General features: G+C 38.2%; 1 protein-coding gene and 1 non-coding gene across 2 annotated transcripts in view; both read right to left on the minus strand.

Annotated features, from left to right (window-relative positions):
* The window catches only part of Sergef (secretion regulating guanine nucleotide exchange factor), a 226,498-nt gene that overhangs the window by 152,836 nt on the left and 46,265 nt on the right, over window positions 1-27,397 (minus strand). Inside the window, 1 exon segment of the mRNA XM_076846972.1 lies at window positions 23,855-24,021. Coding sequence (XP_076703087.1) covers window positions 23,855-24,021 — 167 coding nt within the window.
* On the minus strand, window positions 22,296-22,368 carry Trnaw-cca (transfer RNA tryptophan (anticodon CCA)). The gene has a single exon. It is a non-coding gene; the product is annotated as a tRNA-Trp (tRNA).

Here is a 27,397-nt window from a genome sequence, read left to right on the forward strand (position 1 = left end):
TCATATTTTTTTTAACAACTACATACAGAAAAAAGATGAAAAAATACATTAGGATATTACAGTGGTTTTTTCCTAGGCTATGAAATTACAGATGATTTTGTTGTCCTATAATTTTATAATAAGCATACATTATTTTCATAACCAGAAACTTAAAATTATTATTTTTTAAGTTTCCTTTTCTACCTACCTCAGAAAGTAGTAATGATAACCAACATAGAAAGAGCTTTCTAATAGTAATTATTGTCCTAAAACAGAATCCCTAGAAAGTGGGTTCAAGCCAGTACTGGGTGACCATATGGGCCCTGACTAGGTTAGTCTTTAGGAACCTTGGATTCTAGAGCCTCTGTGAATCTCTCTGCCCACAGGATATGTCCTACGTTTTTGACAAGACTGTACTGGTTTGGCCCCATCCTTCCCACCTGGGGCCCTGATGCTCATTGACATGCACTATCAGGGGTAAAGCAAATAGTCAGTGGTCAAGAAAGAGATTCTCTGGGGACAAACCCTAGTACTCAAAGGCCACTATGCCCTTACCAGCTTCCAACACCCAATGTGGCAAAGGCCTTTCTGCCCAGAAAACATGTTGCTAGGACCTATGCTACTGGTTCTGGGGTACTATGCTCATGGTTCAAGTTTTCTTCCCTGAAGACCAAAACTGGTTCTAAGGCTTCACTCTGTAGCTGAGAGAAAAAAGTAAAAATGAAATTATAAAAAACCCTCAGACAGTTTTTGTTTGTTCCACCATTGCTTTGATCCACTGTTTTAAAAGACAGTGTAAAGGTTAGGCTTGGTTACAATACAGTATAGGCACCTTAACTCAAACCTATAACCCTCCCTACAAGCACCTATCTTGACAAAGGAAAAATGCGACCCAAAGAAGAAAAGTGACCTGTTGAAGGCTAAACAGAAAGTTACTCACAAACCAAGGCAAGAACCCAAGTGTCCAGACTTCCAATTCAATGTGTTACATTACAGAATCTCGTAACCTTCCAGGGACTCTGGCACCTGATAGTAGGAGGGATTCCATACTCTTATACCTACTATGGTTATCTTTACCCTGAATTAAGGATACATTAGTCATTAAATTCCCAATGACAAAGACAGGAAGAAACAGAAAGTTTACACGTGGGAGTAAGGTCTAATTGACAGTGGGCATACAGAAAGACAGAACATTGTAGGAATATATAGGTATATGAAGTAACATAGAATTGAAGTTCTATGAAGGAAAAAAAAATGGCAAACAGCATCTCATGCTAAGTAAATACACAAAGTTGCAATCATCCATAAAGCTCACCAGAGAAGACAGCAGAGATATTCTGCAGGGAACAAAAGAGGCTGAAGTGATAGAAGAAATGGGTATTTAGGGCTGGCTCAGCAGTAGAGTGCTTGTCTTGCTTGCATGAGGCACTGGGTTCAATCCTCAGCACCACATAAATAAATAAAATAAAGGTATTGTGCCCATCTACAACAACAACAAAAAAAAATGTGTATTTAGGAAAGACAATCTATTTCTACCTAATTTCTTGGTCTTCCTTTGCTTTGCTGCAGACTTGCTATCGTTGAACAGTAAACAGTTATATGACAGAGCATAACAAATGTGACAATGCTGAAAGAGTAAATGTTACATTCTGGAATACCCCTTTAAGATGGCAACTCTATTACCCATGGAGTAGCACAGGAGTTTGGTGTGCTATATTTTTCCCACCATTCCATATTTTCATATTCTCAGAAAATAAAAACAGAAGATGGGGCAGCATCTGGAGAAAGAGAAAGAAAGATTAGGGTAGAGGAAAGAACAAATGAGCATATTTTAATAGTAAATAAGCTAGATGACAAACCTGCAAGCATATGGTTTTTTTCTTTCTAATAAAAAAGAAAGTTGACTTCATTACTCTGACTTCTATCCACCTACCCACCAGTCTCCACCTCCCTCCCTAGCCTATTGGTTTCTAATAATGAAGTACCAAGGTAAACCAGGCAAGAGCCTGGAGTGTGAACAGAAGAAAGCACCTCTTCTCAGCCTCACCTTCTGCAGTGGAACACCCTGAACTGCCTGCCATGCGGCTTCTCAGCTGGGAGGGCTGCTATCAACGGTGAATTAATTTGGGCATTTCAATGTAGGAAGCTAAGGTGCCACATCACTGCATGAATACAGTGTGCTGCTGGCTTCCTCTGGATCATCCAGGTGTGCCTAGGCATCAAGGCAGCATGACTCCTCAGGGATGGGGCAGCCTTGTGGGGAGGGAGAGGGTTAACAAGCCAGCAGGGAGCAAAGATACAAGGGATATTCCAAAAGTGCAAACATAAAGAAAAGGCTAGCCTCTGGGCCAAATCCATAGCTCAGTGGAACCCCATCCATCTGGCAGCAGATGGCCGTTCTATTCTAGACCCAGCCATTCCCCTGGAGGAAACCTTTTCAAGTAACAGTGGCCCCATTCTCAATTTTCACCTCAGAGCTCGGACATCACTAGGATATGCAACTAGGAATACCAGAGACTCTTAGCTATTTGGAAGGGAGAAGGAACAGTTGCTTACTTTATTTTGAACTACTTAATTTATTTTGAATTAAAGGTGTTAATTACAAAAGAAAGAACACCAGAAAAAAAAATCATTCTAATAAAACAGGGCATTTAATGCCTGTCTCTTCCTTCCCTCTTCCAACTAATAAAGAGGAAAACTGAATGGGCAGAGGTCTAGCAAACCAAATGAGTCCATTCTAGCAGGCTCAATAGGGAAGTTGGAAGAGTACTTTTCAGATCAAAAGGAGTCATCAAAGGAATCCTAGGCCACCATGCACCTTCAGCATTTCTCTCCTCACGGCAAGATATCAGTATCCCAGGATGCTAACAAGGCCACCTGGGATAGTGGAAAGGACAGTTACTCTACAAATCAAGCTATTTGAGTGGCAGCCTGGTTCTGCCACTGACCTGTTGTGCAGTTTTGGGCTAGGGTGCTTAGCCTCTGAATTCCAAGATCCCCATATATAAAACAGAAGACAGTAATGTGTACCCAATATTCTTGAGGATATAGGAAAAGGAAAGACAGTGGAATGAATCTTACATAAATTTTCCTATGTACATATATGAATGTACATATGTGATGTTTTCACAGTGAATCCCACCATCATGTACATCCACAAGAATGAGATCCTAATAAGATGTATTCCATGCTTATATAATTATATAAAAATGGGTTCTACTATAATGTATAACTAAAATGAACCAATAAATAAATTTTAAAAATACATATTCTTAGCAGAAAGAAATGAGACAGTGTACCTACTGAATGCTAGGGAAGGAAGCTCTCAAACATTATCAATTTCTCACTCTCTGCCTAATCTTACACACACTCATATCTCAGAAAACGGTGATCAGTCTTAAAGGCCCTTTTCTACTTCGCCTTTAACTTTACACTACAGAAAGGAAGTACAAAGGTTCAGATACGAGGGGCCACTCAAGGTCAGACCACCCACTGCTAAAGATAGGCTCAAGATCACTGTACTTGTCCAGAATTGTGGTCAAATCAATTAGAAAATTTTTCTTCTTTTTTAATGTTTTGCTTCTCCCCTTAATATTTTATTATAAAATTTTTCAAACATACAGAAAGCCTTAAGTAATTATTAACACTCATATTTCTACCACTGTAGTTTCCACATCTCTCTCCATTTATCAATCCATCTTTTTTTGTTCATTTCAAAATAAGTTGCATGTAGAAGCACCGTATATGCTTCAGTGAGATTTTCCTCTCAGTTGTTTTAATTGTAATAAAATATACATAAAATTTACCTAATCACTTTGAAGTATACACTTCAGTTGTATTAAGTACATTCACAGTGTTGTGTAACCATTACCACCATCCATCTCTAGAACTCTTTTCGTCTTACAAAAGTGAAATTTTGTCCCCATTAAACAATAACTTCTATCTTCTCCCCCATCTTAGCCCTTGGCAACCACCATTCTACTTTCTGTCTCTGTGAATTCGATGACTATAAGTACTTCATGAGTGTAATCATGATTTTCATCTTTTTGGGGAAATAGGAAAAGGAAAGACAGTGGTTTAGCATAATGTCCTCAAGAAAATAAATATTAGCATGTTGCAGCATGTGTCAGAATTTCCTTTCTTTTTAAGGCCAAATAATATTCCACTGTATGTGCACAATATATCACTTTGTTTATCTATTCATCTATCAGTAGACACTTGTGTTGCTTCTACCTTCTGGCCACTGTATTAAGAGCTGCCATAAACATGGGTATGCAAATATCTCTTCAAGATCCCGCTTTTAATTTTTTTAGATATACACCCAGAAGTGCAACTGATTGATCACATAATATTCTAATTTTAATTTTTTTGAGGAACTTCCATGCTGGTTTTCACAGCAGCTGCACCGTTTTATATCCCCAATAACAAAGCACAAGAATTCCAATTTCTCCACATCCTGGACAACACTTGTTTCTGGGGTTTTTGATAGTAGCCATTCTAATAGGCATTAGGTGGTATTTTATTGTGATTTGCTTTACATTTCCCTAATGATCTGTGACGTTGGGCATTTTTTCATATGCTTGCTGGCCAATTTGTATATCATCTTTGGAGAAATGTTTATTCAAGTCCTTTGGCTTTTTAAAAATTCAGGTTGTTTTTTGTTATTGTTTTTATTGATACACCATAGTTTTAGAGCAAATGTTGAAATCAGATAATATGAACCCTGAAACATTGTTCCTTTTCAAAACTTCTTGGATATATGGTACTTTATGTGTCCATACAAATAATAGAATCAGTTTGTGAACTTCTACTCCTCCTGAGACTTTGGTATGGTTTTAAATGTACAAATCAATTTGGAGAGAACTAACAGCATTGAGTTTTCCAACCCATGGACATGATATATTTCTCCATCTATTTATGTCTTCTTTAACATCTCCCAGCAACGTTTTGTTTTATATGTAAGTCTTGTACACTTTTTGTTAAATTTATATCTAAATAGATTATGTTTTGGGATGTAACTGTAAAAGCAACTGCTTTAATTTTTTTCCAATTCTTTGCTAGTGTTATATAAAAACAACTGATTTTTTTAATATTGACTTTGTACCACCATCTTAGTTCTAATATTTATTTTCTAGATTCTTTAAGATTTTCCATCTCAACAGTCGTCATTTGTGAAAAGAAACTGATATGTATGACTCTTCCTCTCTGATTTTTAAGCCTTTTCTTGATTTTTGTTGTTGTTGCTTTATGGGATTGGCTATAATCTCTATCAAGTATAACACTGAATTAAAATTCTGATAGGGTACATACATATTTGTCTTATTTTTCACCATTAATTATGAAGTTGGCATTTTATAAATGCCCTTTATTAAACTGCAGAAGTACACTTACATTTTTAATTTGCTAAAGGTTTTAAATCACAAAAGGGTACTAAATTTTTCCAATGATTCTTCTATATCTGTTGAAATATTAATATGGTTTTTCTTCTTTATTTTGTTAATACAGTGAATTACATTGATTGACTTTGAAATGTAAAAAGCAAACAGTCATTCCTGGGATAATATAGTTTGGTCATGATATATTATCATTTTTAAATATTACTGAATTTGATTTGCTAACATTTTGTTACAGATTTTGTGTCTATGTCCACAAGAGATGCTGGCCTATAATTTTCCTTTTTTGTAATGAATGTCTTTGTTTAGGTTTTGGTCAGAATTATTCTGAGTCCCTAAAATATGGTGGGAAATGTCCCCTCATCCTCTATCTTCTGAAAGAGTTTATTTCTTTCTTTAAACATTTGTTAAAAATTACCAGTGTAACAATCTAGGCCTAGAGAGCTTTTAGTGAGAAAGTTTCTTGCAGAAAAGTTCTTTCTTTCTTTTTTTTTTTTTTTTTTTTTTGAATCTTTGATATTTATTTATTTTTTTTAGTTTTTGGCAGACACTACATCTTTGTTTGTATGTGGTGCTGAGAATCAAACCTGGGCCGCACGCATGCCAGGCAAGTGCGCTATGGCTTAAGCCACATCCCCAGCCCCAGACTATTTTATTTCTTTACTAGATACAATGATACTCACATTTTCTATTTCATCTTGGGTACAAATGGAAACCCTTTTCAAATGATCCATTCTACCAATGTTGTCAAAATTGTTGGCATAAAATTGTTTATAATATTTCTTTAGTATTCTTTGATGTCTATAGACATCACCTACTTTCATTCTAATATTAATATCTTGTAATCTCTTTCTCTATTCTTTTTTTTAATTTGTTTTAATTAGTTATACATGACAGTAGAATGCATTTTGATACATCATATATAATGGAGTATAATTTCTCATTCTCTGGTTATACAAGATGTAGAATCCCACCAATCATATAGTTATATATGCACATAGGACACATAGGATAATAATGTCAGATTCATTCTACTGTCTTTGTTACCCCCTTATCCCCTCGCCTCCCTTCACTCCCTCTACCTAACCTAAAGTAACTCTGTTCTTCCCTAGCCCCCCAGCCCATTATGGGAATTAGCATTCACATATCAGAGAAAACATTTGGCCTTTGTTTTTTTGGAGATTGGCTTATTTTGCTTAGCATGATATTCTCCAGCTCCATCCATGTACCAGCAAATGCCATAATTTCATTCTTCTTTAAGGCTGAGTAATATTTCATCATAAGTATATGACATTTATATATTTATAGAATTTTTTGACCCATTCATCTGTTGAAGGGCATCACAATTTGACCCAGCTATCCCACTTCTCAGTTTATACCCAAAGGACTTAAAATCATCATATGACAGTGATGTAGCCACATCAATGTTTACAGCAGCTCAACTCACAATAGCTAAACTTATGGGACCAATCTTTCTCTGTTTTCTTGATCAGTCCAACAGGAGTGCTATCAATTTTATTGATATTTTCAAATAATTGCTTTTGGATTTCTATTTTTTTTCATTTTTATGTTTTTTATTTCATTAATTTCTGCTTTCACCCTATTTTCATCTTTTACATTTTTTAGGTTTCTTTTTCTAATTTTTTATCATTCCTAAAGATGGAATCTTAGGCGATTACATATAATCCTTTCTTTTTCAAATATTTACATTTAAAAATACAAATTTCCTTAAAAGCACTATTTTAGCTGCATTCCACAAATGTGGATATATTCAGTTTGAACTTTTTAATGATCTTTTTATTTTGAAGTAACTGTTTCCCCTTCACTCATAGTCCCCAAATCTTCACATATTACCATCTTTATTCCCTTCCTTTTCTTTCTCATTTTTTTCTCTGAACTATATCTGAGTACTCTGCCAAAGGGATACCTCACCATTCAGCATGTTACTATGTTTGTCACCAAGATCAAAAGCACTCTCTACAAAAAAAGAAAAAAAAAATTAACCATCAAAACTAAAAAGCTATGTAACTTCAGTGAAATTTTAGGCTCCATTTAGGTTCTATCAACTATCCTCATACAGTTGGCCCTCAGTATTTGTGGGCTCCACATCTGCAGATTCAACCAATCATGGATTAAAAATGCCCCAAAACAAAAATTTTCATCTGTAATGAACATATACAGACTTTTTTCCCTAGTCATTATTCCTTAAACAATACAGTATAACAACTATTTGTATAGCACTTACATTGAATTAGGTATTATAAATAATGTACAGATGATTTAAAGCATATGGGAAGATATACATAGGTTATATGTAAATAATATACCACTTAGCATACACAGATTTTGGAATCTTCACAGTGTTTCATGGAACCAAATCCCCCAAGTTTACCAAGAGACAACTGTAATGTTGTTTATAACAAAAAGATATACATAGATGTAATGAACATTTCATTTAGTTGCTATTTCTCTTTACATTCCTTCAATCCATAATAGCACCTCAGTTTTTTCCCCAGCTGTCAGGTCTTTGACACTTGGGACATTGCTCCTGGTCATTCTCTAATTCTTTCAGGTAGTTGCTTTTTACTTTTTGTGTAAGTTTGTATGGCTGTTTTCTGTAGAAGAGTTGGTCTTATAGGAACTATTCCACCACTACTAGGTATAGAATCGAGATGTAATTCAATCCTTTTATGACCATAGATCAGCATTAAAAACCTGTCTCTGTTTGATTGGCATGATAATTCTAAAATCTACAAAATAAAAACCTCTCATGTAGTCTTATAACATTTCATAAAACTTTCCAAATATCTACTTTATTTTAATTAATGATACCTATATAAAATTTTATACCTATAATTATGATACCTATATAAAACTAAAAAAAAAAAAATCAAGTAGCTCAGAAAGGCATACAATGAAAACAGTAAGTTCCCTGAAAGTTCCCTGACTAATATTAAAATAATTATGAGCAGAGTCTCTCTACTCAATGTTTGGCACATCAATAATAGGAAAACTAAAAGAAACAATGAGAATTCAACATTAATTTTCTAGTCTTGGTGTTACTTCTCACAAAATAGTTTTGACAAGTCACTTAATCATGCAATAAGTATCTCCTCAACTTCCACTGTTCCTTAGTTTCTTTATATGAGAAAACACATAACACTAACCATCTTTCCTATATACGTCATAGGCAGGAAAAGAAGATATGCAATAATGCATGTTTAAGTGTGCTGGAAACAAAGCACAATACAACATGGGAATCAGAAGCCTTGGTTAGAACAAAGGAGGTAAATAAAAGATAAAATGGGAATGGAGGAATCTATACTCTGCTTAGTTTATATTATTATACTGTCTATACTTACACTGTTCTATATTGTATTAATGTTGTTCCTATAGAATTAATAAATAGCATCTAGCATACCACCATATAATAAAATAAAAATCCCAGGCTATAAAGCAATCAGTTTCCAGGTGGATAAGACCTCTAACCAAACCAGAATGGTACTGACCTTAGGATTCTGGAAAAACCCTGGTGTTGCTTCTTATTACACACATTAGGACACTGAAGCCTAGGATACCAAGGTCTCTGTCCCATAGAGAAATTTAATGTCAAAGTTCAAAATGGAAGCCTGGCATTTTATAACACTGGCTTTGCAGTAGGATCTGGGTTTTAATAGCAACTCTGTCATTTAGTAACCATATGATCCTGAACAAATGATAGCCTCTGAGTCTTACTCTCCTCATCTACAAACTGAGGAAAATAATCCCAACTCTATTAGATTGTCATGAGCATTAAAGAGATGGTGGTGTCTAGAAAGTGCTCATCAGAGAACCAAACACCCACCTGGATGTAGTGAATATTACCCACTGTCATTAGCTAATATATTGTTCTTTCCACTATACCACAAACTCTGATCAGGGAGGTTGTGGCTACCAGATGCATCATCATCATCATCATCATCATGGAGCTGGTGAGTGTAGGAAGGAACAGGGAAATTATGCAGTTTGGCAAAATGTTCCAGGGGAGCAGAATGATAAATGCATTGTACAGCAGTAACTATGGAACTGCTCCCACTGGGCCCCATGCAGGAGCAGATTTCACCTTGAGGAGTGCAAAGGGAAATGTACCATTTGTGTGCCTGTGTGCTGTTACACTTAAATACACTTAAATGAAGCAATGCAGATTGGAAAATATGCTTATATTTCTATGACCCTCATGCTGAGACAACTGGAGGAGTCAGCATTCTGTTTTTGCTTCTCTCCTTTCAGAACTAATATATCACAATTCTGTTAGCAACCAACACAGCTCTCCGAAGATAGACCTCTCCAAGCCTGCTTCACAGTAGGTGGAGCAGTCCCTAAGAAGTCCCTAAGGCTTCTCCAAGTGCCTTCTATGTGATCTAGCCCCTCCCCCCACTGCTTAACAGGGAGTGATATTCAAAAAGTCACAAGATGCAGTGCCCATTCTGCAACACCATATACTTTCCCCGGTATACCACCATACAAGAGATAAGCAGATGTTACAAAGGAATCAAATACTAAAAGGAAATACAAACTTTCATGTACAAATCTCAACCACTTGCTTTTTGATAGGCATGTGCCCTGCACTGAAGTTATAGCCACAATCAAGATATGGGAACTGGGCTGGGGATATGGCTTAAGTGGAAGCGCTCTTGCCTAGCATGCATGAGGCACTGGGTTCGATTCTCAGCACCACATAAAAATAAAATAAAGATGTTGTGTCCACCTAAAACTAAAAAATAAATATTTAAAAAAAAGATATGGGAACTGAACTCAAATAACTCTTATTTGAACTGGCAAACAAAGTTATGCAGAAAAGATAACAGGTCAAACCTGATCTAAACCTTGTAAAGCGGTACAATTTTGAGTTGCAAGTAAGGAGGACAGGATTGAGAAAATTGAAACTCATTCTTGCTGCCACTGTGAATGGAAACAAAGCAAAGGTCTAAAAAGAAATCATGAGGAATTAAAATCCCTGTAAGTCTTCAAAAGCACTCCTACAGTCCCAGCTTTAACACAGTAGTTTCTGGGGAAGGAAGGCCCCTGGGTGCCTCTGCTCACCTCCCCAGTCTGTTGCAAGGAGGGAAGAGTGAACTGTCATGGGCTCTGCCTCTTCTGGCACCATCTGAACTTTTAGGGGTTAAGGTGTAGGCAAGCACCATTTCACAGTCACCTCCTCTTTGCCCTCTACACTGAAAAACCACCACCCAGGCCCACCCATATGTCCTCTTAACTGCAAGGAAATTATTCTACCAATCACAGTCCATTTAGAAAGCCTGAGGATTCTGGGTCTTCTCTAATATCACACTCCAAGTTTAAGTTCCTTGCGTAATGAGTGCAACCAGATTATCTGACAAGTACCAATGGATAAAGAAGAACACAAGAATCATGGAAATGATTCATATCAAACTCCAAATCTATGATAACAAATAATGATTTGCAAAGAGCTCTAAGAAATTAAGGTTTCCTGAAAACCCACAGAAGTCCACTAACAAAACTCACATTTTTAATTGCTTCATAATTGATAAAATGCTCTCACATTCATGATATCATGACAGTAACCTGTAATTATTATTATTATATCCATCTAATTATTATTATATTATTATTATTGTATCCAGTAATTATTATTATATCCATCTAACAGATACAAACCTTGACTCAGAGAAGTAAAGCAGCTTGCCCACAGAGCAATATGACAGCATAAAGTTTCTTGCTTTTTCTAAGTCCTTCCCCTCTTTATCAATTCCCTCGTGAAGACCTTATCCTCAAATGATGTGTGTGCTCCATACAATTAGTGAAAAAAAATCTTACCCTGGCGGGACCTCAAGGAAATAAAACCAGGGAGATGAGGCTCAGAAATGAATACCTTACCTTTTTGAAGTAAGAAATTTTCCTTACTAATCTAGGGCGCACTGACTACAATGACACATACATTTGTTCAGCACCCATGATCAACTTTCCCCAGCCATCTGGATCTCTTAAAGTGGTACATGAAGGTTCCCATGAAAGTTCCAAATAGCTTCCCTGTACTGTGAGTAGACCCCCATTTTACCTTCTGCTTTACTTTCTCCTTAGACATCTGGTCATTCTGAAAAGTCAGGGGTTTTGTGATTGACTATTGTAACAGCTGTTCTTTTTACAAAGGTATCTTATTGCTTCCATTTCTGCTACCCATAGTCAGTATCCCCCCAGGATCGATGATATCAAATATCCAGGAAAAAGAACTCTCTTCTAAAAAGCAATCTGTAGGTGCAGAAGGTGGCCACCACCACTGACAATGTTCCCATGGAGAACCACTGCATTGCAGAAGAGGATTATGTAACCACACAAACCCTAACCTCTCCCTTCTAGTCACAATTCGGAAGCTTCTTGAACCACTGGCTTGGGGTCTTGAGGTTCAGAGAGCTGCATACCAAGGGAATTGCCTGCTTTGCCTTCCTTGGAAGTGACAAGAGCAATGTTTTTCCTTTATTTACCTCAAGGAGCACCTACCAAGGCAGTGACTCAAGACACTGCAAACAAAAAAGAGGTTAGAACCAAATGGGAAAAATGTTCGAGGAAGAGAGATGAAAACAGGACTGGCTCCTAAGGTAGACAACCAATAAAAAGTACTCAAAAAAAAAATTGGCAAAGAGACTATTGATTCAAGTCAATGTCAATAATAAAGAGGTCCCATTAACTGAAAGTCCTCCAAGCAGAAAGCTCCAAGCAGCAGCAACCCTTGGAATTAAGCAGACGGCATTATACTGAGGAAATCAGTCATTTAGAACAGGATCCCACACAGCAATCAAGGATTCAGGTCACAGTCCAATCCATGGGCAACAGGACTAGCAAAATCCAGACCCTGTTTAGGATAGGGGTTTTGTGCAAGTAGAACTAGCAGAGATACCCAGTTTCCCAGATGGAACATGTGGAAGGGAGAAGGTGTTCAGTAAAGACAAAGGGTGACCAAGGTTCATTAGCACATATAACCAGACTGCCAGTAGTCTAACAAATTCCAGACCTGAACTCTAAAGAAGGATCAAGGATAAAGAGGTAGAGAGAGGATAGAAAAGGCTACAAAGACATTTTAATAGACTGGGTAAAAACACCAAGCAAAGAAAAACTCCGTGGAGAAAGAGAGACCCGGTTATTAGGCTGGATGGCAGAAATAATAAGATGTATATAAAACGTGATCCTTGTTATCTGTTGGAGAATAGGGAGAAGTTGTCCAAGCAGCCAGGATAAAAAAGGGAAGGAAAGTCAGCATGTGCAAAGACCCAGAAGCATCAAACAACATGACACTTTCACTGGTTTGGCATGGATGAACTGCAGAATACAAGGAGATCTATAAGAAGGTGAGACTGGATATTTTGACAGGGCCTAGATCCAGTAGAGCTTTTTATGATAAGCCAGAGATTTTGGACTTCATCCAGGATAAGAGTCATTAAAAATTAAAGGCACACATTCATCTCTATAACAATTATTTGATGAGTACTACAGTGTGCTGGGCAATAATCAAGGTGACAGGGACACAGTGGTGAACAAGGCCAACAAGCCTGGAGCTTATACTTTGATAATTTAATTCTTTGCATACTGGCTAGGAGAGTATGGGTTGTATATGGCTCAAACCCCTTGTTAGCAGAGGCTGAATTTTACTCTCCTCCATATCCTAAGGGTTTTTTCCATACAGTAGGTGTCCCATAACATTTAGAAATAAATGTTTTCAGGTAGGGAGGGTTTTTTTTTGTTTGTTTTTTTGTTTTTTACAGTGCTAAGGATGGAACCCAGGGCCTTGCACATGTTAGACAAGTACTCTACAACTCAGCTACATCCCCAAACCCTGTTTTCTGTATTTTCTAAGGATCAAATTATTTTTAGTCTTCATTTTAGCAACTAGGTGGGGACATCACTATAAACAGGCAATAGATAATGGGGGTCCACGCTAGAGGAATTGTCGTGGAGGTGGAGATAGCTAACAGATTGTTGAACAACCCGCTCAGACTTTATAGACACAGCCTTTCTTTTATCAGGCCATTTGGCATCCTCCTTTAAACCCTCAGTGCCTTCTGTTTTCATTCAAAACCTCTGCAGGATTTACTTTCACCCTGGGAAAGCCCAATCTTCAAGGTCAAATACAACAAAAGACAGCTGGTCAGCTCCAGGGTGACCCTGGGCAAGCGACTGGGTCAGTCTTACTTCTGCACAGTGTGGCAGTGATACATGAGGTCACTGGGACTCTAAATCAGTGCTGATTAATTTCCTCTGCTGCTGAAAGAAAGTAAGCCAGAAACATCCTTGCTATGCATGTGGATGGCTACCTCAAAAGGAATTCATACTCTGTGGAGCTGCGTGAAGACTGTGGATTACTAAGCATCTGGACTCCACTATTTTCACTGGGACTGATTCTAAGAAGGGTTCATCACAAGATCTAGGACAGCTACACAGTGCTCCTAAAAGCTCAAGTGATTAGCACAGAAGAACAGCTCTGATCCATACTTATAACAAAACCTATCTCTGAAACACAGAGTGACTTGAACCCAATAATAATCCTTTTGTATAGCACTTTACAATTTACAAAAGTTTTAATATATGGTAATTGCATCTTGCAATCTTGTGTATAAGATAAAATGATATTATTACAACTTTGTAGATAAGAAAACTAAGGCTTAGAAAGCCTTTAACTGGGAGAGCATGGGAGGAATAGATGAATTCTAGATAGGGAAGAGGGGTGGGAGGGAAAGGGAGAGAGTATGGGATTAGCAAGGATAGTGGAATGTGATGGACATCATTATACAAAGTACATGTATGAAGACTTGAACTGGGTGTCAACATACTTTATATTCATACAGAGTCACAAAAATTGTGGTATATATGTGCATTAAGAATTGTAATGCAAAAAAAAACAACAAAGTACATATATAAAGGCATAAATTGGCGTGAACATACTTTATATACAGATATGAAAAATTGTGCCCTATGTGTATAATAAGAATTGTAATGCTTTCCACTGCTGCCATGTAGTTAAAAATAAAATAAAATAAAAAGCCTTTAACTGACCACAGGACATGAAGATGGTAGGTAAGGAGTCGATATTCCAATCCAGGTCTTGTTCCATATTCAAGATTCTCTCCATCAGACCTCCAATTCCAGCAAGCAAAATGGTTTACTGTAATCACGAATTAACTTCACTGCCCCAATGCTACCATTTCCTTATCACTTTTCCTTATAAGACACTGTCCCAAAGCCTGAAGAAGGTCACCATATCTTTTGTTAGTCAGAACTACCACCCAGAAGGAGAAAGCCAGAGCCTGAGGACACATCCTATTCAGAACTATCCAGAGAGAAAGTTGTTGGATAGCAATGAGAAGAATGAGGAGGAGTCTGAGAACAGGTTCTCACTTAAACTATTGTCAAATTTCTCTCTGAACTTCAGTTTCTGCACCGCTAAAAGAAATGTCCACCACTCAGGCATTAGAGCACAAAACAGTGTTTTTCTTCTCCCATTTCTAGACAGTCACCATACTTGCTGGATGGACTCACTCACTGAGGAGAGCAAACTAGTCCCATCCTTGTGGTCTCCCTTGCATAAGCTTACACATTCTTTTTGGCACTCTTTCTCAGACTATTTACTTTGTACCAAACCTGACCCTAATTATACAAAGAAAAAAGATCATGCCTATCCTCAAAGAACTCAAAAGTTTGATTTAGAGATGAACATAATAATTACTGTATCACTAGTAAATACTGTGTTGCACAATTGAGCAGCAACTTTGTCTTTTATTTGTGAATTCTTGATGCCTTGCACTGTACCTGGCCCAGGGTAGGACACAATAAACACGCATAATAAATAAAACATTCGTCATGATGATAAAAGATACACAAGTTCAATAAAAACACTGGCTTCTTCACCTGAAAACTTCTATCTTCTCATATCCCTTTTTTCTTTACTCCTAGGTTGAAAAAAAGAAAAGGTATCCTTCCTCCTTCTCAGAACTAAGTCCTTCATAGTGACCTCAAACTACTTCTCATCTCCATGGGGGCCTGGCTCAAATCATCCCCTTCCCTCATGCAACTTTGCCTATAAACATTCTCACTCTTTGATCCTTGCTTTCAGCCTTCTGACAAACTCTGATTTCTCCACACAAGCAAAACTACCTACAACCAGGTTCTCCTGTCAAAGGCATGAACTTGTTCCCATTCTCCTTTGCTACATCTCCCATAAGGTATGCTCACACCAGCAGCCTTATTTGCCATCATCCTCCAGTAACTAAGCTCCTGCTTTGGCTTCCACCTCTTCAATGAAGTTGCTGTCAAAAGTATGATCATAGCCTTCCCATTACTAAACCCAGTGATCTTATCTCCATCCCCAACCTCCCCGACCTCCCTGTTGAAATCTCTTCACCTTCTGGGACACTTCTGTGATACTTTCTCCCCTCTTATCATACTTAATCTATGAACAGCTACTCTACTGTTCTTCCTCTGCTTTCCTCTTAAATTCAAGTTCTTGCCAAGAATCCCCTGTAACTTTACATGAGCTCCCTTGAGAACTAATGTAACATTAAGACTTTCTGTTAAGGAAGTCTTTTTCAGTCATCATCCCCTACCCTAACCCTGAAGAACCCAATAAACCACAGGGACTGAAAATGCAAGAAAGAAAAGGTCCCCAAGGACATGGGATGGGATGAACAAATTTTCATCCTTGGACCCTCAAGAGCCTTTGTCACCTTCTGCTTGTCTTACAATAAACTTAACCTATCCCTACTACTAATTCACAATCTCCTAAGACAGGAACTGTTCCACTCTTGTCTGCTTCTCCCATCCTGTTATTGTAGTCTAAGAGAGAAGGGCACACCTAAGCATCTGTTGGACTAAAGAAAGAAACCAACGGTGAATAAGCATAAAAGTACTCAGTGAACTGTTAAGAGCTGAAGGACCAGAACCTCATCATCTGTAGCCTCTGTAAGAAACTCCAGCGCTATTCTGAGCATGGTACAGGGTCAAAGCCCATCTGTGCTGGCTCTGCAGTGCATTTAATGACCAAATGCCTGAAAACATAGAAATACCTCTTCCTGAACTAGCCTGGGATTAAGAAGCACAGATTAGAAGGAGGGAGAATGAAAAAAAGGAGGTGAGAAGGGGCACGTATCTCCAAAACCATTTCTTTCATTCACTTTTATTTTATTCAATCATTGAATATCCACTAATTACCTACAAGGGAGTAGAGGTTACTCTAGACACTGAGACCATGACTTTGAACAGGACACACAAGACCCTTGCACTCTTGGAACTTATATTTTAGTGAGAAGAGCAAGTTAGTACATACAGATAAATAAGAAAATAGCAGGCAGTAGTAAATGCTTGCCATCTCACATCTTTTTTACCAACTCCAACAAGACGACCCTGTCTGATGGCTCTTTCTCTCCTCTGAGTGTTCTCAAGGACCGATCCAGTCCACTGCTTTGAGGGTTGATGTTATTTCTTCCCCTGCTATGTCAGCAACTACAGCACAGATGTGCTAGAATTTGTAATCACCAATGGAACACTCTTGGGTGAACACTGCTACACATTTTGAGCACTGTTACCCATTTGGGGAGGGCTCTCAAATACTAACCCCTGCTGTGCAAAGGTTTGGGCTGTGGTACTCCCATGATCTGAGACCTTAGGCTCCTCCAGAAATGGCAGTGATGCTCTGCGATACTTACCAGAAAGAGCCACTTGGGAATGCTTTTTTCAGGTTGTGTTCAATTCTGTCAGAACCCTCCGGACTCAGCTGATTGCTGGTGGTAGATTTCTGTGTTATTTAGGGCACCAAAGTCCCACAGTCTTGACACAAACTTAAAATTAGAAATGCATTAAATATAGGAAAGGAGGAAGGTCATTCAGGAAAGGCAGCCTTCCGAGGGAGCTGCAGGACAAAGACGCCCTGGAAACTTCCAGGTTCATTAATGGATTTTACACAGCATTCAAGTGGTATTTCTCCTTCAGAACTAACACTGTGGAAAGCGTAGGGACAGGCTCAAACCTCAGCTAATACAGCTGAGTGAGTGACTCTGCAAACTAAAAATAGCTTCTTTCCCACTCATTCTGACAGATTTCACTTAGACCCTATGCACAGGTTGATTCTCTAACAGTTTCAGTCCTGCAGCAAAATGAGGGCTGATGGCATTTAAGCTTGACAATTACCCAAACTCTGGTTCAATTCTTGTTTATTTCCTACTCCTGCTCCAATGACTGCGTGTGCAAACACACATGTGTGTGAATACTGGGATTTGGAGCACCTTAACCAAATGTGGGCAGAATTTAAACCAGGAACATGACTCAGGACTGTGGCTGCATACTGAGACCACAGCAGGCCCCCAGCAACACTGGCAATTGGGCCGTTTGTCTTGGATCTTCTCCTAATTCCTAGCTAACCTCCCTGAGCATCAGTTTCCCGAATTAGAAAATAGGAATACACATTCCTCTTCTGGCCTATTTCACAGCATCATGCCCAGATCAAATGAGACAACATAGGTGAAAGTTATTTTCCTTCATTACTATACAAGGTTCAGGGACAAACCAGACAGGTGGCCACATAGCAAAACTAGGTTCAACCCACTGGAAGGCCCAAGCATCCTGAGTTAAAAGCAGACCCAGCAGAACAGTTTTAGTTCATGGTGTCCCTTGGCATGGGATATCTTTCTACCTTCGCTGTACTCCTCCTACTCATTCTTAAAAACCTAGTTCAAACAACATTTTTTTTTTTTTTTTTTTTTTTTTTGGATAGTGTCTTCAGAAGTAATCTTTCCATCTTCACTGCTCCCTCGGTCTTTTGTATCTACCTCTAATAGAAATTTTCACTCTGTACAATATCTTATTTACTTATGCACCTGGAAGTTCTCTGAGGGCAAAGACCATCCATTTTTAATGTTCATATCTACCCCCATACCAAATGCAGCTGGCACTGGCACATAGCATATGTCAGTCAATGTTTTATGAGTTGACTAAGGAAAGAGTGAGACCTTAAAGTCAACATGCAGATAAATGACAGAGATGCAGGATAACAGAAAAGGCAGAACAGTCACATACAAAGAGCCAGTGGAAAGTGTGGCAGGGGGCAAGGACTCCAAAAAGGCAGGGTCACCAAGGTCTGTCCCAGTCAACAAAGGAACAAAAGTCAAAGCCAAACTAAAAGTTCTGGGAAGACCAGGCAGAGATCTGGTCCTGAAAGTACTACAGATCAACAGAAAGCAGGGACACATATTTGAGTCCAGGTACTAAGGAGCAAGGACATCATACCAAGTTCCACAAACTAAACTGGAATAGGAAGGCTGGCACAAAGAACAGGAGAGAGAACAGAACAAGGGCAGTCAGAGCAAGGTTGAAGCCTGGAACTTCAATTAACAAACATTCCCAGATCCGTCAAAATTAATTAGCAGCTAGGGATTAGTAACCTTAGTTATGAAACTAAGGAACACCAGAAGCAGAAGTCATTACAAAGTAAAGTAGTGATCATTTCTAAGAAATAAGAATTAGCTATGGAAGAGACTCTTGGATCTAGTAAAAACATTAGAAATCATCTGGTCTACCTACATATGGGGAAGCCAAGAACAAAGGAGGAAAAGGGGCTTGCCCAATTTACTCAGTCAGGGGAGAACCAACGGAAGAACCCACATCTTCAACTTTCAGTCCAGCTCTTGTCCAGCAGGTCCCCCAATGGCACCACAAATAACCAACTCTAGCTGCTGCTGAATCTTAGGATACACCCACTGAATGAGCACAAATGCTTCTACCCAACTGCAACACACAGGCGTTCGCTTTTGGGTGGAAGTTGGAGCCAATGTTCCACAGAAAATGTGCTGGCAGCAACCACACAGAACTTGGAAAGTAAAAGGTTGCTGTGGTATATTTTTGCTGTCAAGGAGCAAACAGACCTGTTCACACACATCCTGTGCTGACAATGTACATGGGGGCAGGGAATAAATCTCAATCACTGTGCCACCCCTGGAATTTTCCAAAAGAAACTAGAAAGGTTTAATATCTAAAGTAAAGCTGACAGTGCATGAATTAATACCACTGTAAGAACATTAAAGAAAAACCCACCATGTCTAAAATCTCAAGTAAAACCTTTCTCAGGTTAGAAGTGAGACAAGGCTTAAAGAAAGAAATTGAGACTCAAGGAATTCAGAGACTCTAATTCCCAGACTTCAAAAATTTTCATTCAGGGAAGGGTACCCATAAAAAAGGACATAGGGAAATCATCCTCAATTTTACTTTTTCCCATTCTGGATTACTCATTCTGAGTTACCCATCTATGAACAGTCTTCTTGTTTATAAAGCAATGATCTTAACACATGCATAAAGGTTTATTATAAAGGTGAAATAATATGTATAAAGTATTTAGTACATTGGCCCATGATAAGCACTGAGTAGCTCTGTATTTATTTGCTTTCTTTTTTCAGGGGAAAGAAAGGTTATACCATATCCCAGCTCAGTTCACCTGTGATTTCTCTTTCTACTTGGCTGTCACTCTGGACCAGTAGACATTCCATCTGAGATCCCAGATCCTTACTCCTTGGATTTTAAAGGCAATTAATGCAAATTAGACTCAACTGGTCAGCTATGTTCCACACAAGTGCTTAAAAGTCACGAATTGTCAGCTTAGCCCAAGGCTGTTCCTGCTTCCCCAGGGATCCCTATATTTCCCAACCAGGGCAGCATCTAGTTTAATATGGCTCTTATCTTTTCCAAGGTGAACCCACTCCACCAGCTTATAAAATCCCACTGGTCTGGCTCTCTCTGGTCCCCAGAAAAATGGATGCTCAATGGGCCAGACTTAGGTATCAACAACTGGATATAATTCCCAAACCAAATTTACCAATGGGTAATAGCCAGGAGTCTAAATCTACAGGGAGACCAGCATATAAATACCAGCACCCCAGACACTGGAAACGAGGAGGCAAACGTTAAAATGAAGCTGCCAAGAGGACTGAAGCACAAACCCACTCCCATATTGCTCCACTAAGAAGCCACATAAAAGACACACTCATTAGATTCTTAGGCTACATGTTTACACTGACCACATCTGTCACAGTACTGCACATTGTAGCCACCTCAGGACATCAAAAGCTCTCAAAGCAGAAGAGAACAGAACCAATAATTACTGAGTACCTACTTCAGGCCAAGAACTACGCATGCTATTCTCCCTAATATGTATTATTACATAAGGTATATCTTAAGAACTATTCTTCACTTCACAGAAGAAGAAATACAATCAATCAACAAATATATGAAGAAATGTTTAACATCTCTAGCAATTAGAGAAATGCAAATCAAAACTACACTGAGATTCCATCTCACTCCACTCACAAATGGCAATCATCAAGAATATGAGCAAAAATGAGTGTTGGAGAGGATGTGGGAAAAATGGTACATTCATATGTTTCTGGTGGGACTGCAAATTGGTGCAACCATTATGGAAAGCAGTATGAAGATTCCTAAGAAAACTTAGGAACCATTTGACATTTGACACAGTCATCCCACTCTTAGATCTATACCCCAAGGACTTAAAATCAGCATACTACGGTGATGCAGCCACATCAATGTTTATGTCAGTTCAACTCACAATTGCTAAATGATGGAACCACCCTAGGTGCCCTTCAACAGATGAATGAATAAAGAAACTGTGGATGGGCTGGGGTTGTGGCTCAGTGGTAGAGTACTTGCTTAGCACATGTGAGGCCCTGGGTTCAATCCTCAGCATCATATAAAAAATAAATGAATAAAATAAAGCTATGAAAAATTTACCTCATTAAAAAAATTGTGGTATATATACAATGGAATATTACTCAGCCTTAAAAAAGAATGAAATTATGGTATTTTCCAGTAAATGGATGCTTTCATGGGTCAGTAATTTGAGACTTTGAGGTTAGGTAGCAGAGGCACAGGGAGTCATAAGGTTTTTGAATCTCTGGTTCTTCTGGTAAGATGAAGAATAATTCTTTTTTTTATTATTTGTTCTAATTAGTTATACATGACAATAGAATGCACTGTGACAAGGGCTGGGGATATAGCTCAGTTGGTAGAATGCTTGCCTTACATGCACAAGACCCTGAGTTCAATACCCAGCACCACAAAAAAAAAAAAAAAAAAAAAAAGCACTGTGACACATATATAAATGGACTATAACTTCTTATTTTTCTGGTTGTACATGATGTAGAGTTATAACAGTCACATAATCATATATGCACATAGAGTAATAAGTATATGATTCATTCTACTATCATTCCTACCCCCATGCTTCCTCCCCTCTCTTCACTCCCCTCTGTCTAGTCCATATTACCTCTATTCTCCCACATGATTATTGTGAATTAGCATCCACATATCAGAGAAAACATTCGGCCTTTGGTTCTTTGGGATTGGCTTATTTTGCTTAGCATGATACTCTCCAGTTCCATCCATTTACTGGAAAATGCCAAAATTTCATTCTTCTTTAAGGCTGATTTTAAGTCCTTGGTATAAATCTAAGAGTGGGATGACTGTGTCAAATGGTGGTTCCATTCTAAGTTTTCTTAGGAATCTCCATACTGCTTTCCATAATGGTTGCACCAATTTGCAGTCCCACCAGAAATATATGAGTGTACCATTTTTCCCACATCCTCTCCAACACTCATTTTTGCTTGTATTCTTGATGATTGCCATTTGTGAGTGGAGTGAGATGGAATCTCAGTGTAGTTTTGATTTGCATTTCTCTAATTGCTAGCGATGTTAAACATTTCTTCATATATTTGTTGATCAATTGTATTTCTTCTTCTATGAAGTGTCTGATCAGTTCCTTTGCCCATTTATTGACTGGATTATGTGGGGATTTTTTTTTTCCTTTGGCATTAAGGTTTTTTTGTTTGTTTGTTTTGGTTTGGTTTTTTGTTTTGTTTTTTGTTTTGGTGCTGGGGATTGAACCCAGGGCCTTGTGCATTGGAGGCAAGCACTCTACCAACTGAGCTACATCCCAGTCCTAAGTTTTATGAGTTCTTTATATATCCTTGTTATTAATGCTCTACCAAGATCCTATCTTAAAGAAAGAGTTCAACAGGAATTCACTGCAGGGTTCACAATAGTTATTAAAAACTAAAAAATTAAAAAGAGAAAATGATGTAAATATCCAACACCCAAAGAATGGCTTAGAAAATCCCACAACTTTCTGATCAAGTAATGTGATATAGCCATTTTAAATGATCATTTTAAAGACCAAGAGGAAACAAAGCAAAGAATTTTTGACAAAATAATGAAGACTAAATACTATCACTACAATTTTTGGAGTATACACATGTGTAAATGCAAAAAAGAATGTAGCTATGTAAAGGTGGTAAGATTTTGGGAGGGTTTATTATTACTATTACCTTGTATAAACTGTCTTTGTGGTGTTATTTAGTATCTTTCAGTCAAAGAGAAAGAGAAAGGAAGTAAAGACAGACTCAACCTAACACTGAGGAACACCCAGGAGAACCAGGGCTGGGATGTGAAGTAGAAATTGAGAACCGTCCTACATACCCGGAAGGAGGAGGCCAAGCAGTCCCCAGGGAAAGGGAAGCCCTCCAGGTATAGAAAGGGTTGTAATTAGTCTGATGCTAATTACAGAAGTCTCACTAGCTTATTAATTTTTTGACAGAATCTGAATGAAGACTAAATTCCTTCATTAAACCAACCTGGGTTCAGAGGCATATTTCCTGCATAGCCATTCCTCTCAAAAAACTAGTGTTTCTTTAAAGCAGTAAAGTAAAATTTAGTAACAGAAACATGCACCCTGGAGAAATTAAGCCTCCTGCCTTAAATGCAGAAATTCAAGCCATTTCAGAGAACCAAAGGGGCTTGAATAAGCAACTGAAGTACAATGCTTTGTATACTGGGAAATATAAACAGAAGTGCAAAATATCTAGCTCAGTATTAAAGCCGCCCCCGCCCCCAATCAGGTCCCAACCCATCTTTCTGATATTACCTCGTAATTGCCCCATGCTTCAGCCAAATTTAACCACCAGTGACCCCAAAACATTTTCTTCACATTCCTACCCCTATGATTCTGTTCCTGCTGTTGCACCCAACTAAAAGTCTTCTCTCTTCCAAGTGTTTGCTCAAGTCTGAACCATCCTCCACAGAACAGCTCAAAGCCATATCATTCTCTAAGATCAAGCCAACCCCTGTACCCAGAATTCATTTCCCACTCCTCATAGTAGACAAATACTGTATTGTAAAAATACAATAAAAATATTGTATTTTTAACCTCTTTAGAAGAGTTACACACAGTCTGCCTTATGATATAATCACCTGGGTAACTGGGGAATAGACTTTTCTAACATATTAAACCATGAGCTTCTTGGGGAAGCCACTTTAGGTTTCTACATGGAATCAATCATAATGCATGACACACAGTAGGCCCTTTGTAAACACTTTAAAGAAAGACAAGGAAAAGAGACATTTGTATGTGAGAAGTCACTTCCTACCTCAGTTGCTCCTGTAAGGCAATGCAGAGATGAAGGTGGGCTGTTCTGTGGTCTCAAGCAAGGGAAGGATGAATCTTGTTTTTCTAGTTTCCAGCTATCATGAGACTCCAATTTCCTCCCTAGTTGACCATAGTCTGCTCGGCCCCAGGTGAACACCTTGCCGGTTTCTAAAAATAAACATTATTTGAATTAAGGCTTCATTCCAGGGCTGTGCTTTCATGGGTAGGTTATGAATTACTAGAGGAAGTGTGAATATTTACATTAGCACCAACTACTAGGTACCAAAAGCCTTCCTATCTTCCTGTAAAGAAAGTACAAGTATTTAAACTTTTACAGATGTGGAAACTGAAAGGTTAAATGACTTGCCAAAGAAGTAAGTGGTGAGCACAGAGCAAGAATCAGAGGATGATTCTAAAGCCTGTGCTCTTGCATTGAATATAGATATACCCTTGAATATTACTACAGATCAACTTCAACCACTCTCACAGCCTACCCACCTCTCCTCTTCTTTGCACCTTCCTCAAGCTTTGCACAGATGCCTGTTCTGAGGCTTTTGTCCCTTCTACCTAACCCAGAGTCCTCCACCGCCACTGAAGTTCCCCACACCACAATCTGTTAAGGCTTTCCTCCTAACTCAATTAATAGCCAGTTTCTTTGTTTTTTCTTTCTCCATTTTCCCCTCCACATAAGAGTCTGTGCTCCCACCCAAGCTGAAGCATGCTATCAAATCCAACTTCTTAAGAGGTTCAAAATACAAAAGCAATTCTAACAGTCCCAAGACAAGTGTCTATGTGTACTTGAGTTAAGGGAATAACAGAAGAAAGGAGAAAAAAATTAAAAAGACAAAATTATTTGGAGCCATAAAAGCATTCAGTTCCCCATTACCACTCAGGATGCTAGCCAGTGCTATAGATGATAAAAGAAAATGAAGTTTGAAGAAGAAGAAATGGCCTTTCTTTTCCCAGATAAGAGAAAATTCACCAAACTTATTCAGTTGTGCCAAATGCCACATTTGTTATTTCAACAGAAATGCAAAATCCAATGAGGCATAGATTATTAACAGATTCTCTGCAATAAATATGCATAACCATGTGCGCTGTATAAATTCTTTATACATGTTTATTTTAACAAAGAAAAATTTTGTTTAAGAGACAAAACACAAAGTAATACATATTAAATTCTAGACAAATCCACTACATACTCTGTGTTTGATATCAAAACTTCATCTGGCCCCACATTCAACATATGGTTCATAGTGTTGGCTAAAAAACTACCATAGATTCATGAAGGAAATATCACAGGGATACAGGGCTCTGCAGGGATATAATTCTCAGGTTTAACATGCTTGTAGACACTAAAGTACATACTAAGGAATTCACTGGAATCTGACTCCTGGGCTTCCTCAGAACAAAACCTATGCAGCCCACAGGGTGTCTGGTAATATTATGAGAACTGGAAGTGAGTCCACTCAGATGTGCTATTTCATGCATCAGCATGTGCTATTCCTTATGCTACAGATGCCCTTTCCTTACCTGGTAAACCATGAATCAACTTTTAGAGTCCAGCTTATGTACCACTAATTCTATGAAAACTTTCTTGGCTCCCAAAATCTTGCAAGAAAGGATGAAACTCACCCTCCTTTTAGCCACCTTTGGTATTGTATTCAACTACTCTGCTGCCATTTAAAAGGCTCAGAAAAGTGACTTGCTTAGGGACACACAGCTAGCCACATCTCTTTCAACTAACCCATGGTACCACTCTGCATCAGTTATTCACACTGATCCATGCCACTGTATAATCACACAACACTCTTTCTCTATTTATGCAGGATTAGACTGAAAAAATTCAGGTGCCAAGGACCCATGAAGCATCCAAAACTGGCAAACTATCCCTCTACCTAAGCTTGGCTAGGATTTATAATCAGACTGCCTTAGCCAGAGATTCCCAAGAAGCCAAAGGATGAGACTATTGCTTCTTAAATGACCCTAGCATTCCTCAGCTGGGAAGAAATAGAAAGCTGCTATGTGCAAGACTACAGGAAGAAGTGTGTTATCACAATCACACAATGAAAGCCTTCTTTCACATTAAGCAAAACATCTTAGAACTTTCTCTTATTGATTACTGATGTCAAGACAGGCAAGAATGCCAGAATATGGTGCCACCATTATTACATCTCCAATAGCAATTCAACCATTCCACTTATGTAGCACTTTTCACCTTCAAAGCACTTTACAAAGATTAACTAATTAATCTTCATACTCTCTAGGGAAGCCACAGACATTCTAGTAGAGACAAGTCAGAAACCAGGCCAACTCAACACTCAGCCTCCAGTCTCAAGCCTAAGTTTGGCACACTCTCTGAATCTGTTTGTCAGTTTCTCATGATATACTCTGTTTCAGAAGGTCCACAGAAGACAGGGGAGACTCTTATTTCTTCTTGTTTTAAACAAACACTTATGAACAACCTCCCAAGTACATAGCACATTCATAGACACTATCTCAATCAATCCTTATAATTCTGACACAGAGATTATTAACTTTACATTTCAGATGAGGGTTAAATGACTTGGTCAAGTTCAAACAACCAACAGGTCATGGAATCAAGATTTAAACCTGTGTCTTCTGACTCCAAGTCCAATAACATCTATAATGATCTACACACTGCTATCACAAACTGGAAAAGCTTGGCTGATAAAATAGCCTTTTTTAGCATGTTTGAGGAGGGAGAACTAGATTGAATGGATCTGTCTGCACGCCACCCAGCTTTCCTCACAAGAATGACCACCCTAGGAAGCCAAATAGAACTAGGACTATAACTGCTAAAAGAAGGGCATTAAACACATGTATTGTGATTTTTATAGAACTGGGAGTAAAAGAAAATAAAGAATCTACATTCAAAAATGTTCATTAATGCACTGTAGATAAATGTCTGCCTCAAGCTGAAGCATGCTATCAAATCCAAGGTTTTGCAGATCACAAATTTAACAAATGAATCTTTTCCTTAAAGAATTATATATTACCATGATAAAAAAGATATTAATGTCATCTAAAAAGTATAGGTACGTGTCTTGAATAAATGATAAATGAGAGAAATGACAAAACAGCTCAAAATAAAGTTAGCAAGTGAAATATAATTTAAAGGCATGTCCAGTAAGAATTAACAATAACCAAACTATACAACCAAAAAAGTAACACTGCAAAAGATCTCAACACAACACAGAAAAACAGAGGACAAGTGAATAGTACTAACAGAGAACATTTACAAATCTTGGAGGAAACATTTCAAGCTAGAATTGTCCTGGCAGGCTCAATGGAACAAGTGGCATTTAAGGTGAACTTCTGGATTAAAAAACACAATGAGAGAATGAAAGAGGATATTGGAGGAACAGGAAAAGAGGATACACAATAACATAGAAATTGAAAGGCATAAGAGAGGAGCAGGAGAGAGAAGGAGGGTCACAGGAGGGACACTAGGAGGAAAGTCGGTGGCCACAGTCTGGGGCCAGTCACAGAGAAATGACATGCATGGGAATCTGAATCTCAT

Source organism: Callospermophilus lateralis, chromosome 2 (genome assembly GCF_048772815.1).
Source record: "Callospermophilus lateralis isolate mCalLat2 chromosome 2, mCalLat2.hap1, whole genome shotgun sequence".
Classification (NCBI taxonomy): Eukaryota; Metazoa; Chordata; class Mammalia; order Rodentia; family Sciuridae; genus Callospermophilus; species Callospermophilus lateralis.